This window comes from Lepisosteus platostomus, chromosome 9 (genome assembly GCF_059453375.1).
Source record: "Lepisosteus platostomus isolate fLepPlt1 chromosome 9, fLepPlt1.hap1, whole genome shotgun sequence".
Classification (NCBI taxonomy): domain Eukaryota; kingdom Metazoa; phylum Chordata; class Actinopteri; order Semionotiformes; family Lepisosteidae; genus Lepisosteus; species Lepisosteus platostomus.
In genome coordinates this window covers 16,312,628-16,326,238 of record NC_142619.1, presented here as the reverse complement: position 1 = coordinate 16,326,238, position 13,611 = coordinate 16,312,628, and the positions used below count along the sequence as shown (strand labels likewise).

The following is a 13,611-nucleotide window of genomic DNA, read 5'->3' as shown; positions in this document are numbered from 1 at the left end:
TTCAGGAAATGAAATAATTATTTTATATTATTTAAGAGTGAAATTACACAGGGGAGTCTATTTCTCTTATGCGTTGGGACACAGAAGCAGTAGTATAAACACACAGCGCAAGTGGTGTACCAGACACCCCTAAATGCTGTTAGACTTTATAAATATCTTATAAACTGTATACAGTATATAGAATACATTTATGTTTACCTGATTTACCAAAATTATATTGACATTTATGTTAATTATTTTCCCTAACCTGTACAATTTTCAGTAATGATGTTAGTAAACCAAAAATAAAAACGTGTTAAAATAGTTCTGTCTTACTTAAATAAGCTAAGGTTCCTTTGGAAGGTTTCTTTTTTAAAAATAGTCTCACAGCATTTATCCCATCTTAAATCAATCCAAAATACTTGTGATCATCAGTCTGACCATTTATTACAATGTTGAGTCATTTTGTTTAAAAAAAATTAAACTCCAAAGAGAACACATTGCACCATTCAATAAAATAATTTAGAATACGTTAAAAATATTATTCTGAGTTCTTTAATAAGATGACCAGGGGTTCATCTTCAGGAAATGTAAAAACAAAATGTAGAAAAAAAGAATTAGCCTTGTGGGAACCCAATAGAATTGACACATAGTCCACTGCAAAGACCTATTCAAAATGATAGTGTGACATTACTGGACAGTGTGGATAATAGTCTGCATTATTACCCATGTCAGGCTTTGTACATGAGTGGTAGTTTAAGCATTTTTATATTACATCTGCAGTGGCATTTGAATTTTCCTTTAATTTCATTTTCAAATACTGGTATTTATGTATCCCATGACAGTCTTTGTCCCAAATTTTGACAAATTATGGTACTGACCTTCGCAACAAAAAAGTAGTATTAATAGTTGTCATGCCTTTATAAATTTGGGATACTGATATATTTTTTCATGTCACATCTTCTTTTAATCTAGTTCTCATGAGATGATCTGGAGGTTTTCATAGAATACTTTTGTGTGAAGCTTATCTGTCTATACCAGTCTTACCAATAAAAGTCAAGTCCATTTGTATCTGTTTCATTCTCTTTTAATGGGAACACATGACAAAAATGTTGTCATCACAATCATAGTCTACAGCTTTCCGAGCGTTACCAGATGTCTATACTATTTATTCATAACCTTTCCATGGCTATTCATAACCTGCATTCTACATGTACAGTATGTATAATACCTGCTGTTATATTTATCAGTTAATAGCACAGAGTGTGACAATGATTGTATGTCATGGTAAAATAGTTTCCCATGCATGGATCAAATAAATCTGGATTAATCTGAGCTACTGGAATTAGCACGAAAGGATTCTTGTCACCATGGGTAAAAGTAAATGATATAATCTACAATTATCAGCACTTTTCTTTAAATATAGATCATAATTAACTGTTATTTCCAACACTTTATATTTTCATCTCTATATAATCACTTTCTGTAAATTAATAAGCATCTTCCACAGATTTCTAATGGTAGATATAATTGGTTTAACAATCCATAATTACAGATAGATACTTTATTGATCCCGTGAGGGAAATTGCAGTGCAACAGCAGCTTAACACAGACAACACAGACACAGTGTAACGAATGATACAATAATAATAATACGATACATACAATACAATCAGTAGAAGAGTTACTCGCAGTCCAGAACACACAAAGAACATAACAAAACCAGAACAGATACTCAATATACTCAACAATTATACTCAATTATACTCAACAATTCAAAATCTTTTAATTTAAAAAACATGTTTGAGGGGTAAACTTACAATGATTAAGGTGCAGTATAAAAGATTGATTATGATTCTGCTTTGTTATTTGAGATCTTGTCATAATTTTCTGGAATAGGAATAGTTTTGCCAAGATCACTATATGGTATGGTCTAGATTAGACGGTAAGCATTCCTAGATCTTTTTAAAGTAAAAACACATTTTATTCTTGCAAACCTCAAATATCCAACAGTAATCCCAGATAGGAATTATAGGATATAGGAATATCCAGTCTGGATAGGAAATGAAAATCTCCCGATATACCTGGAAATACCTGGTATTTTGAATAAATTCAACTCTTGCTTGCTAGCCTATCTAAAGTTTTCCCATAAATCTATATGGTGAAGCAATTTCTGGTAAAGCAAAAGGTCCCTGCTGCCATTTAAAACTGGTTTAGGGTGTGCCACCATGATTTCAACAGGAAGAATTGAAAAAACGATTTAATAGCTCAGAAAGAAATGCCTGTGTGCACTGCACCCTGAAAGAAAATGAACTCCCTGAGGTTGGAAAGCACACAGTGGCTGCACCCTCCAGCACCCAGTCAGCCTGAAATACACAGTCAGGAAACAATCATGAACAGGAACTAACACAAATTTTTCTAATTTTTCTGTCATTAAATATACTCAATTACCACTTGAGTTTATAACAAAAATCCAGGTATCCCTATATTTAATATATTTATATATTTATTTAAATCAGAAAAGCTTAAATAAAAACCAGCTTGAGAGAAGTACACTATTATATAAACATCAGCCATGATACCAGTAGAACAAGCATAAGACATACAGCTATGACACATTTAATTAGATGTCCTTCAGTCCTTTATGTCTTCACAGCTCCATATCCATTACAATTATATTTGCATGGCCTTCTGTAAATGCATTAAGGGAAGATTATTTGATGTGCTATCTAACTGTTCTAGTAGATGTAGTGTGATACCACAACAAACTTGCCAGAACCATTTGTCAGGAATTGCATATGTGAAACAAATTAGAATCCAAACATTACCCCCGTGTGTGTCATTTTGATGCAAGGCTTAAGTGTTATTTTAACATAAAGACCAATTAAATAACAGGACAAAATGAAATGAATTATGTCTTTTAACAATGAATAGCCTTTTTCACTGACAGAGCCTGCTTCTTACTTAAAAAAAGAAGGACATTTCAGTGGCAGATGTTTTAGAACCTGAGATGACATGACATGGGTGACAATACCTCAGTATGCATCAGCTATTTGATAATAAATCTTCACTTTGAAAAATGTTAAGCCAGTAGCTGTTCAAATAGAAGAAAACCATTTACAAATCACTGGTAATAAGATGGTGCTTCACAACATGAAACAATTACATCAGTGGATGTAAAGGAATGAAAAAGTAATCTTCCTTATACATAGCCTTCTTTTAATGTTCTTCTGATGTTAAATAGCTGGTTTGTCCTCTACCAAAGCTGGCATGCCTTGACAAGTAACCTTGATACAGATGAACAGTATTTTGGCTGTGAGGGTAAAAAAGGATGTCATGGATAGCATAAATTCTCAGATCGCATAACATCATAACTAAATATATCTGGCTATATTAGCACATCTCCTCCTAAGGCAGGCCTAAACGACCGACAAGTCCAGTGGCTTGTCATTCAATTTATCTTAATCCACGAAACACAGAAGGCTCAATTTTCAACAGCATCTGCTTCCTTCTGATAGTTATCTGGAAGTAAAGGCAAATTTTCCTAAAAGTATTCAAAACAAAACTGGACAGTAAAGCGGTCTGTGAAAAATGCTTAGATTATACTGGAGGTTGCCGCTTTTTATGTTACATGGCATTTTTTACACTCAGAATATGTTCGTAATTTTTTTGCCTGTTCCTTATTTCACATTTCTGATTTGGTATTTTTTATTTCAGTTAGCCCTTTGATGAATATGCAAATTCAATGATAGAAGAGTAAACAACAACGCCTTTGATTAAAAAGATGTCAATTCCTGTAATTATTTGTCCTTTTTCTTAAACATATGCAAGGTGGTTTAATGTTTTAGTTATTTGCATTCAACTATTACATTTTTTTAACAATTTGTCTGTAATATGGAAAATGAAGAGCATAGTCTGTTTCCCTTTACTTTGGGCAGAGATGGCCAATTTTGCCTAATTTTTCTGTTATTAAAATATAGGCATGCACTACTTGAGTTTATAACACAAAATCCAGGTATCTCTATATTTAATATATTTTATATTTTTATCAGATGAGAGTAATACACTATTGTATAAACATCAGTCAAGCCCTTATTACCATAATGTTGCAAAGGAACAAGTTAAGGATTAGGGTGGTGAACACCCGTAGAACTTTCTTTCTCTTTTCAGCATGGAATAAACCTTTACTTGTTCCTTTGCAGCCATGCTGACACAGCAACCTACTTGAAATATTACCATTATGTTGTCAGGAAGCAATACTGAGTTAAAGTTAAAGAAAAATCTAAAACTAAAAGGTCATACTGTATGGTTTCGGAAATACCTTGATTTAAAATAAGACTTATCCTAGTGTTTCTTCTGGTATTAATTTATTTGTCACTGACATTTGGGGTAATGTTTTTGGTAAAACATAAAACAGGACTCCCCTATCCCTGCCATGATACCTATACCAGTGTGTCTGTTGGTTTTTGCAACAGATCAGTATTTGATCATTTAGCTGAGCACCAGTTTTAACTAACAATTTACTATTTATACTATACATGTTTAATTATTTTTAGCTCTGTAGCCGTATATAATTGTTAAATTTGCTCACAAATGCATATGTAACCTTATATCTATATTGTCTTAACAGCAGACTACGCAAATAAACCATTTTATTAGTTCAGTTACTGTTGAATTAAACAACAGAAACTTTCACTTCTAGAGTGAAAAACAGCTGACACTTGAATCACCAGGATTAGAACTGGGATATCTTCACAGAGAGCAATCCTTGATACAAACAATGGAAAACCACTGAAAAGCTAAAACAACACATGCTATTAGGTATGTAGTTGTTTGTGACTTTCAAAGTATTAACTTTTTTCCCAAGGAAATTGTCCAGTAGTAAATAATTTTGAAAGATGCTTCATTGTTGTTTTTTAGCCATTCACGTTGACAAAGTGTTATTGTTATATAAGTTTCTAAACAATGCAAAGCTTGAAAGCGTAAACCCCACCCTTCATTGGAATGAAAATTAAATTCACAATCAGCAATTCTCGAAGTTTCTTGTTTGGTTACTGGAAGGTGTCGCTTTTTTGTATGTGGTGCCATCTAGTGGATGAAATTAAAGCTATATGTACTGCAGTTTACATAATTTTGTTTTCAATAAATGTATCTTGTAATAAAAATAATAATAAAAAAACTTTATTTTATATAGCGCCTTTAAAGGTGGCTTCTCAAAGCACTTTATTGGATGACAACAAACAATAAAAAGAAGAATACACAAGATAAAACACAATTACAATATATAGAGGAGACCGTGGATGGTGGTACTAAGAAGAGCAGAGGGGTGAAGAATGGAACCAGTTAAGTAAAGGCTTTTCTGAAGCAGAGGGTTTTGAGTCTGGATTTGAAGGAGTTTAGAGAAGGTAACTTTCTGATATCCTTGGGGAGAGAGTTCAAGAGCTTGGGGGCATAACAGGAGAAGGCCCTGTCACCCATACAATGTAGATGGGCTTGGGGGACAGTAAGGAGAGCAGAATTAGAAGAGTGAAGGTTGCGAGGTGGGGAGTAGGGCGATAATAGTTCAGACAGGTACTGAGGTGCCAAGCCATGCAGAGCCTTAGATCTTGTTATGTTGTGGCAGTTAAAGTACTGTATTAGCTTAATGTGCCACCTTCAGATTTATTACAAAAAAGTGGAGAAATTGGTTTAATCAAATGTCTTTTAATTATGGACACTAACATTTTCTTAATGGTTTTGAGCACGTACCAGAATGACACTATGCATATTTCTGGACTATACAGTAGCACCTCACTCCAGTACAAACCACCACACAAAGCTCCAGCCAGCTTTCACCTAACTATGAGATTTCAACTGGTTACTGGGATATACTGATGTTGTAAAATTGTAATCAGGGACCTCAGGTCCTCATTATCTCAATCATGAGTCAAACACCTTGATGATTTTTGTTTTAATATGCCTTGGTATTTAATCTTGTACTTTACTTTGTTTAACAAGGATCTGATGGGTATTTGTTGCTGGTGCTTAGTGGGGCAGTTGTGCTGATCGGGTGCTTCTGCTAATGCTTTTTCCATGTTTCATCAATACAACAGAGTAGTGGTTAATGTCCTGGACATCTGGTTGGAAGGTTGTGGGTTTAAATTCAGAATTTAACCTTTTTGGTGGGATTCTGACTTGGAAGCATTTGGTCATAATACCACAGAAGGTAATGTTGCACCATTGGCCCCTTAGCCCAGCACAGACATCAAATACTTCTGGTTCCTCTTGTAGTGAGTTGGATTGCTATTGAGACAAAACATTATCAATGAGGTGACATTAACATATCTCACAATGGTTTAAGCCTTGCTCACACTTGCTGTCAGTGGGTGAATTGGTGCTGGAAGCTGAAACAGTCGACTGCTGTCGTAAAATTGAGCATGAAATGCCACATGCCAATTCCAGGGCTTTATGTTTACTTTAATTTTCAGGCCTTTTCACCACAAATTGTTTAGTTACCCCAACCTTCTGTCTTGTCCTACTCTTTCTGTACAGAAAAATAAATAGCAAGGAAGATGCCATTAATTAAGGGAGATATATTGTATAAGGGTGACTGAATATTGTGAATCTGCAAGCTAGTTGAAAGCATTACTTTCTGCTAAAACTAATTAATAATTAGCGCACTGTCATTAATATACTCTGGCACTTTGGGTCAACTTTGCTTTAATATTGCCAATTGTGAGACTTGCATTGGTATTTACACATAAAGCTCTATATTAATTTATAATAAATTGCTTTATACTGTATGCTCTCTTCAGTATATATCTAGGACCATGCCAAACGTTCATTTTTAAGGAAACATCCAGTGCACCACTGATTTGAGTACTCTGATTAGTTCTGTACTCACCATGAATGCATGTTTGCATAGAAACGTTTATTTTTTAGTTAAAAACTTGAAACATTTATACACATATGTACAACGGTCTCTTTCTCGTTTACTCATCGTTTGGTTTGAGGCGTGTTTCTGCGTCTACATTGAACTACTAGACATGATATATAGTTGTATTGCATGTGTATTTGTCCTTAGAATACTACTGACAATAATATAAGAAACAACATTTTCAAAAAATGGCAATTATTCTAATAATTAAAATACTTATAATAGTCATACTTAAAAAAGTAAATTACCGTTTAAATCAAGGTATTTGAATTGTTCTCAATGTCTTTGAAAAGATCCCACTCACTAGAATTGGGGTAGTAAGGACTACTCCAATTTTTGTATCAACAGCAATTTTCAGGTTGTTTCATGATGATCTGTTCAAGTTATAAGTTTGTATTCAGAACTCCTGTCTCCACAAAGTTCTATCACTTACGCCCCTTGATAAGTAAAGAATATACGTAAAATATTGCTTTTGACAATTATTTTTAAAGTTTTTTGTAAAGCCCAACAATGGCTAGATTAGAGTACCGTGCTACTAGCTACGGGTCGCTTACTCTAACTAGCTTCACACTACTCCAGATTAGAGCGCTGCAAAAATACCCCGGATATCCTTGCTGTATACCCGGAAGTAGTTGTTTGTGACTTTCAATTTGTTCCTGAGTGATTAACAGTCGTGGTTTTTAAGGATACATGGATTTACATCGTAGTATGGTATAATAAATCGTCCTTTTTTTCTGGCTTTTGGAATTTATTGTTAGAACATCATTCATTCATGAATTTTAGTATGTGCATAAAAGGTTAAAGTATAAAGCCAAATCATCCGTAGACCACTCTGCATTTTCATGTTATGGGCAAGAACAGGAGGCTAAGCTGTTGGAGGTTCAGTAATGTCAGACTGAAATTTCGTATCCTGCAGCAAGTTTATGTAACATAGTACCAGGTGAGTACAGTTGGTCTCTAATGTAAAATTGCAAATTATGTCTTTTATTGTCTGTCGGTCTTCAAACAGGCCTGTCTTATATTAATTCTAATGTGACGGTTGAAGCATCCGTAAGACGACGTGAATTATTATGTAGTGTTGTATTTTGTTTTATTTATATAGTAAATGGTTATGTACGAATTTTATCAATGGATCAGTGCAATCAGCACATTGGATTTACTGGGTGTAGCTGCGTCCAGAAAAATACATTGCTGTCCTGTTGCAGTGCTCATTATAATCGCTTTATAGTTCTCTTTTCCCTTTTTCTATTAAAACATTATAAAAAATAAAAGTTTATAGCGCAAGAATAACGAAAATCATCGTTTATGCAACACGGTAGTGTTTCTAGGTGCAAGGTACTGTCACGAACAGCTGTCAGCAGCATAGGCACTTTAGTTTTCAGAAGCCGGCAGCTTCCATTTGCACCCGGAGAAAAGTAGATATTGGCTGTATGTTATTCTTTAAGATATTCTATAAAGATATGTTTTCTTAACAGGAGTAAATATGCCTGGAAAGCTAAAGGTCAGGATTGTTGCTGGACGGCATTTGCCTGTCATGGACAGGGCCAGTGACCTGACAGATGCTTTTGTAGAGGTTGGTATAAAAGCTGCTAAAAATTGGTTGTACATTTATTTTTTTATAATGTATAATGTTATAATAATAATATAATGTTTCTTTATTAGCCCTATACAATTTCTTGCATTAGGAATGCGTCTTTTCGCATACCCCAGCTTTTCTCCAGGGAGACACAGACACAGAGACAGGGAGAGAAGGAGAGAAGAATATTTGTATTTGTATGTTTGTGTATATTTGTATGTAGGTTGCAAATAGAATTTCATTTTGTTATCCTTGTGTGTTCATATTTTTTTGTGTACATACAGTATAGTAGCTTGTTGGCTCTGAAAAGATTAATGTTTCTGAATATTTACTTTATATAGAGCCCAAACTAAGAAACTTTAAAATGTTAGAAGATTATAAATAATTAGATAAATGGAGTACACTCATCCCTTATTATTCGAGTGCTTTACTTACAAGTACTCGCTAAAAAGAGCGGTACATCTACAGATTTGTTTTTTGTTGTTTTTGTACGAGTTAACTTCCCTCACTAATACGAGTTCCAAGCGTGTAGATTCGTTCTTCCATTTGATTTTTTTTCTCCCCTTGGCTGTTGTGATCTTAAAATTATGCTGTAGAATAATATTTTGAATCCATAATTTGTAAAGATAAAATTGTTTCACAAATATTAAATGAAACATTTATTTTGAGTATGCACGCTCTAATACATATTTTCCTTATCTCAGACAGCTGCTCTTTTACAGTTATGGGTTTTATTCCATGACTGCACAAGATGTATTAACTAAGATACTAACATAATAAACAGTAATAAACTAGAGCTCATGCCAATTTTATTTCTCCACATAACTGCTTTATATTACATTTAAACTATCAGTTTGCAGAAAAAATTGTGTTAGTTAATCTTACTTCTTGTGACATAGATTCCTAAGTATATAGTGCAAAACTGTTTTGATACATAATATAAATACCTAAACTCAACTAAATTATGTCCAATTTCAAGCACTTGGAAGTCTACTATTTATTTTGGTATAAATTCTTTGTGTCTTCCAGGTGAAATTTGGAAACACAACATTCAAAACTGATGTTTACCCAAAATCTCTCAACCCACAGTGGAACTCAGAATGGTTTAAGTTTGAGGTAAATTTGACTAAAAACAAATTGTGTGTAAGAGACAGTAGAATTAAAGTTTTTGGCCTGTGATTAACCCCATTTTTTATTTCTACCTATGAAATTTATTATTTGTATTTTCACAGAACGGATTGGAAAAGGGAACATAAGCATTAAGCCAATGAAATATGGGGGAAGCATCTGAGAGGGATTTACAAACAATGATTATGATGTTGATAATAAGTAATATGTGATAATTCCTTTACTGAAATTCAGGTTGATGATGAAGACTTGCAGGATGAGCCCTTGCAGATCACAGTTTTGGACCATGATACCTATAGTGCTAACGATGCTATAGGGAAAGTCTATATAGACATTGACCCTCTGTTATCCAGTGAAGCGGCTACTGTTATTTCTGGCTGGTTCCCTATTTATGACACTATACATGGTAAGTTCATTTTTTAGCTAAAATAAAAGCTGAATTCTTATTAAGTATACAAAAAGGGAGGATGCACAATTATTGTCTTATTTTAGTGAAAGTTTAAGAAAATGCAGTTGCTTTTGTCTGTGAATGCCCACGTGCATGAAGTCCTTGGACTTCATGGCTTGGTTTTTACTCCGCCATGCACTGTGAACTGTGGGACCTTATAAAGACAGGTGTGTACCTTTTTAAATCATGTCAAGTCAAGTGAATTTGCCAAAGGTGGACTACAAATGTGTTCTAGAGACATCTCAAAGGTGATCAAAAGAAATAGGATGCATCTGAGCTCAATTTGGAGTGTCATAGTAAAGGGTCTGAATACGTATGTAAATTGGAGATGTCAGTTTTTTATTTTTAATAAATTTGCAAAAATTCCTAAAAATGTGTTTTCACTTTGTCATTATGGGGTGTCGTTTGTTGATTGATGGCAAAAACGAATCAATTCAATCCATTTTGAAATAAGTCTACAACACAACGAAGTGTAGAAAAAGTGGAGGGGTCTAAATACTTTCTGAAATCACTGTATACCTTTCCATGCCATGCAGTGATTGTATTAAGACAGTAATTACATTAAATAATTACATTGCATTTACATTAAGACTGCTGGAAGCATCAGAATTATTGTGCAAACTGCCTTTGAGACATTGGAAAATAATTACTATAGCATAGCAAGATATGACCTCACCTAAGTTGATGATTTTACCCATGTAATTTTCATTTCTTACCATTTATATAGTTGGATCTTTTTTGGAAACAATCTGAGTGAAGCACCTTTCTCAAGGGTGCCACTTGGGAAGTAAACCCACCATCTTCCTGTTATGACCCCAGAGCCCTAACCACTGGTTAGCTTGAATCGGCATAAAAACCCAGTGACACCTGTATCTTCCCATGACAGCAGGTTTTGCATGACCCTGGGTCCTTTGTCAGGTATTTTGAACAGAATAAACTTATTTTTAAAAAGGTGTATATTTTTAATGAAAGTGGACCTCCCCATACTAAATCTCCCCCTCTAAAACAGATACATACAAGTACATGGGAGCAAATTCCCTATTCTGACAATGCTTAATTAAATACCTTGTTTATACCTTGAGGATTCAATAATATTTGAATTTTCTAAAAGAACACTGCAATTGCTCTTATAATTGTGTTCCAATACCCTATGCAGAATTTAGTTCCAAGTCAGATTAGAACAAGAATCTCTCCAATGTCCCAATATTTGGAGGAAGAGAAGGGTGGTGGGTTGATGGAGGAGGATGGATTTCCTTTTTCTCTTCTTGTTCTCTCCTTCATCTCTTTTGTCTTTCCCTTCTCTCTTTGTGTCCTTTTGTCCTGTCCTGTATCTATGGGCCATTCCTGGCTTAACCTCCCTAAGAATGCCAAGTCACCATTGAATGTTTACAAGCGGCCATCTCAATGATTTACCATGAAGTTAATTAACCAGAATAGCAACAGCCTTTGATCATCTCTGTCTTTCCCTATTTTTTACTTGCCTCTTAGTTCCAGGACAACTACTAAATTCTGTCAAACAATGCACTTTGTTCAAAGCTTGAAATTTCTGAATAGGGCAGTCTAGGTGGGAAATTGGGAAATGTTGCTAACTTAATCTCCAACCCAGCCAGCTCCTACTGTACTAAATACTATAATGTTATGTAGCAGTTCTTATGCACGTATATAAAAATTAAATGTCCAAGACCTTGTGGCATTTTTCATAAACCTGTACTCTTTTTTATTTGCAAAAAATGGGTATCTATTATCATCAATAAACCAAGATCTAATAAAAAATGGCAAGTAGCTTTTTGTAAAGTTTTCTTGTAAGTGTGGATGTAAACTCTTTTTAAATCAGTCATTTATGATTAGCACAGTGAACATCATTGTATTACAGTGTAAACATTATATAATTCTGCATCTGTACCTCCTAGGCAGGTAGCTTTACTTAGTATGTCTTATTCAGATAGTTGTCAAGATCTGACACTCAACTGTAATGTTACTTCCCTTACTAGAAATATGAACACACACTGCCAATAAACTTTTTTAAAGCTGGTAAATTTATAAAAAATGTATCAAAAAGTTTGAAAATGTAGTCAAACAAGCTCCTTGCTGAAAATGTCACCAGGAAGAGAAGACATGTGGTAAACGCTTAGTGAGCCTTTTCATTTCTTAGTACTGGTGCTCTTTATTCCAGAAATGGGCAACTCTAGCCCTCAGGGGGCCCTAAGTTCTTTTCAGTGTAATTGATGGAAAATATGTGGTAATGTAGTTAGTTATTCTGTTTGTTATATTTTAATCTATTACTAAGGGAAGTATGTATGTACAATTTACAGCAGTCTTGGAGTTTACTAGACTATTTTATAATCCTAATTATTCACTAGAAAACAAACTTAAGACCCAATTTTTAGACTGTAAAATGTAATATTTCTAGATGTTACAATTTTAACTATTAAGGCTTCAACCAAGATTAATTCAATTTGATTTTCATAGTTCATGTCTGTCAATAGAGAAATGTTAGGTATGATGTGTAAACTTACACTTCATTTCAAAACACATGGAGACCGTTGTTGATGTCAGCTTTATTCTATATTAAGTGCAAGATGTTAAATGAACTGATTTTTGCTATTGAACGTTTGAACTACCATTTATGTTTTTCCTTGCATGAAAATATGCCCCTATAACCTGCTACTGTTTTATTCTATTCCAGGCATACGAGGAGAGATTAATGTGGTTGTGAAGGTGGACCTATTCAATGATTTGAACCGTTTCAGACAGTCTTCATGTGGAGTCAAATTCTTTTGCAGTAAGATGTTTGTTACACTTTTGAAACATGCTTGAATTGTGTAAACATATCAGTTTGAATAATTTATAGTATTTAAAAAAGAAGAGTGCTGGATTGATTTGCTAGGACTAACCTAATTTGGAAGTGTCCTAGCTGAAAAGCAATTGTATCTCTTCGTTATGAGAAACACAGTATCTTGCAAAAATATTCTTTATAAGTTGCTTTTGTATTTCGTTGGTCTAAAGGAAGGGTTTTGTTTTGGACAAATTGGTGAAATGGAGTTTAGTAGTTTATCTAAAAGATCTGCCGTGTTTGTTCTTGCTTGATGTCATTCCTCTTTTATTTGTACAAACCACAACTATTAGTCAAATTAAAATAGTTTTGGTTGTTGTGTTAGTGTTATTTCTTAATGAACACTTACTGGTTTGAAATTGTTGCATTGTTAAAACAGTTTCTCTTTCTTTTCAGCTACTTCCATCCCTAGGTGTTACAGGGCAGTTGTAGTCCATGGCTTTGTAGAAGAACTGGTGGTAAATGAAGACCCAGAGTACCAATGGATAGATAGAATCCGAACCCCCAGGGCCTCCAATGAAGCTCGGCAGAGGCTGATCTCGCTGATGTCTGGTACAATAGCAATTTCCACCTGACCAAAATCTAAATCTTTTTCTTAAACAGCACTATGTATTTGCATGGTACATTTTTAAGTATTGTTTTTGTTGTAGGTATTAAGTAAAGGAGCAGTAAAGAGGTTTTTGTTTTCCTCAAAAACAGTAAAGTCAATCTTCATACATATCTGCTTTCAG

At 34.1% G+C, this 13,611-nt stretch overlaps 1 protein-coding gene and 1 long non-coding RNA gene across 13 annotated transcripts in view; one reads left to right on the top strand and one right to left on the bottom strand.

Annotated features, from left to right (window-relative positions):
* Nucleotides 1-5,141: 5,141 nt before the first annotated feature.
* LOC148654560 (uncharacterized) lies at nucleotides 5,142-7,450 on the bottom strand. The gene is made up of 2 exons (XR_015941491.1): nucleotides 7,144-7,450; nucleotides 5,142-6,261 (listed from the first exon to the last, which is right to left on the bottom strand). It is a non-coding gene; the product is annotated as an uncharacterized LOC148654560 (long non-coding RNA).
* Nucleotides 7,451-7,522: 72 nt separating this feature from the next.
* The window catches only part of c2cd5 (C2 calcium dependent domain containing 5), a 39,597-nt gene continuing 33,508 nt past the window's right edge, over nucleotides 7,523-13,611 (top strand). For all 12 annotated transcript variants that reach the window (XM_088646970.1, XM_088646967.1, XM_088646966.1 and 9 more), the window contains exons 1-6: nucleotides 7,523-7,835; nucleotides 8,371-8,468; nucleotides 9,501-9,587; nucleotides 9,834-10,005; nucleotides 12,734-12,829; nucleotides 13,277-13,432. In XM_088646970.1, coding sequence (XP_088503096.1) covers nucleotides 8,379-8,468; nucleotides 9,501-9,587; nucleotides 9,834-10,005; nucleotides 12,734-12,829; nucleotides 13,277-13,432 — 601 coding nt within the window. In that variant the 5' untranslated portion in view covers nucleotides 7,523-7,835; nucleotides 8,371-8,378. The remainder of the gene's footprint in view (nucleotides 7,836-8,370; nucleotides 8,469-9,500; nucleotides 9,588-9,833; nucleotides 10,006-12,733; nucleotides 12,830-13,276; nucleotides 13,433-13,611) is intronic.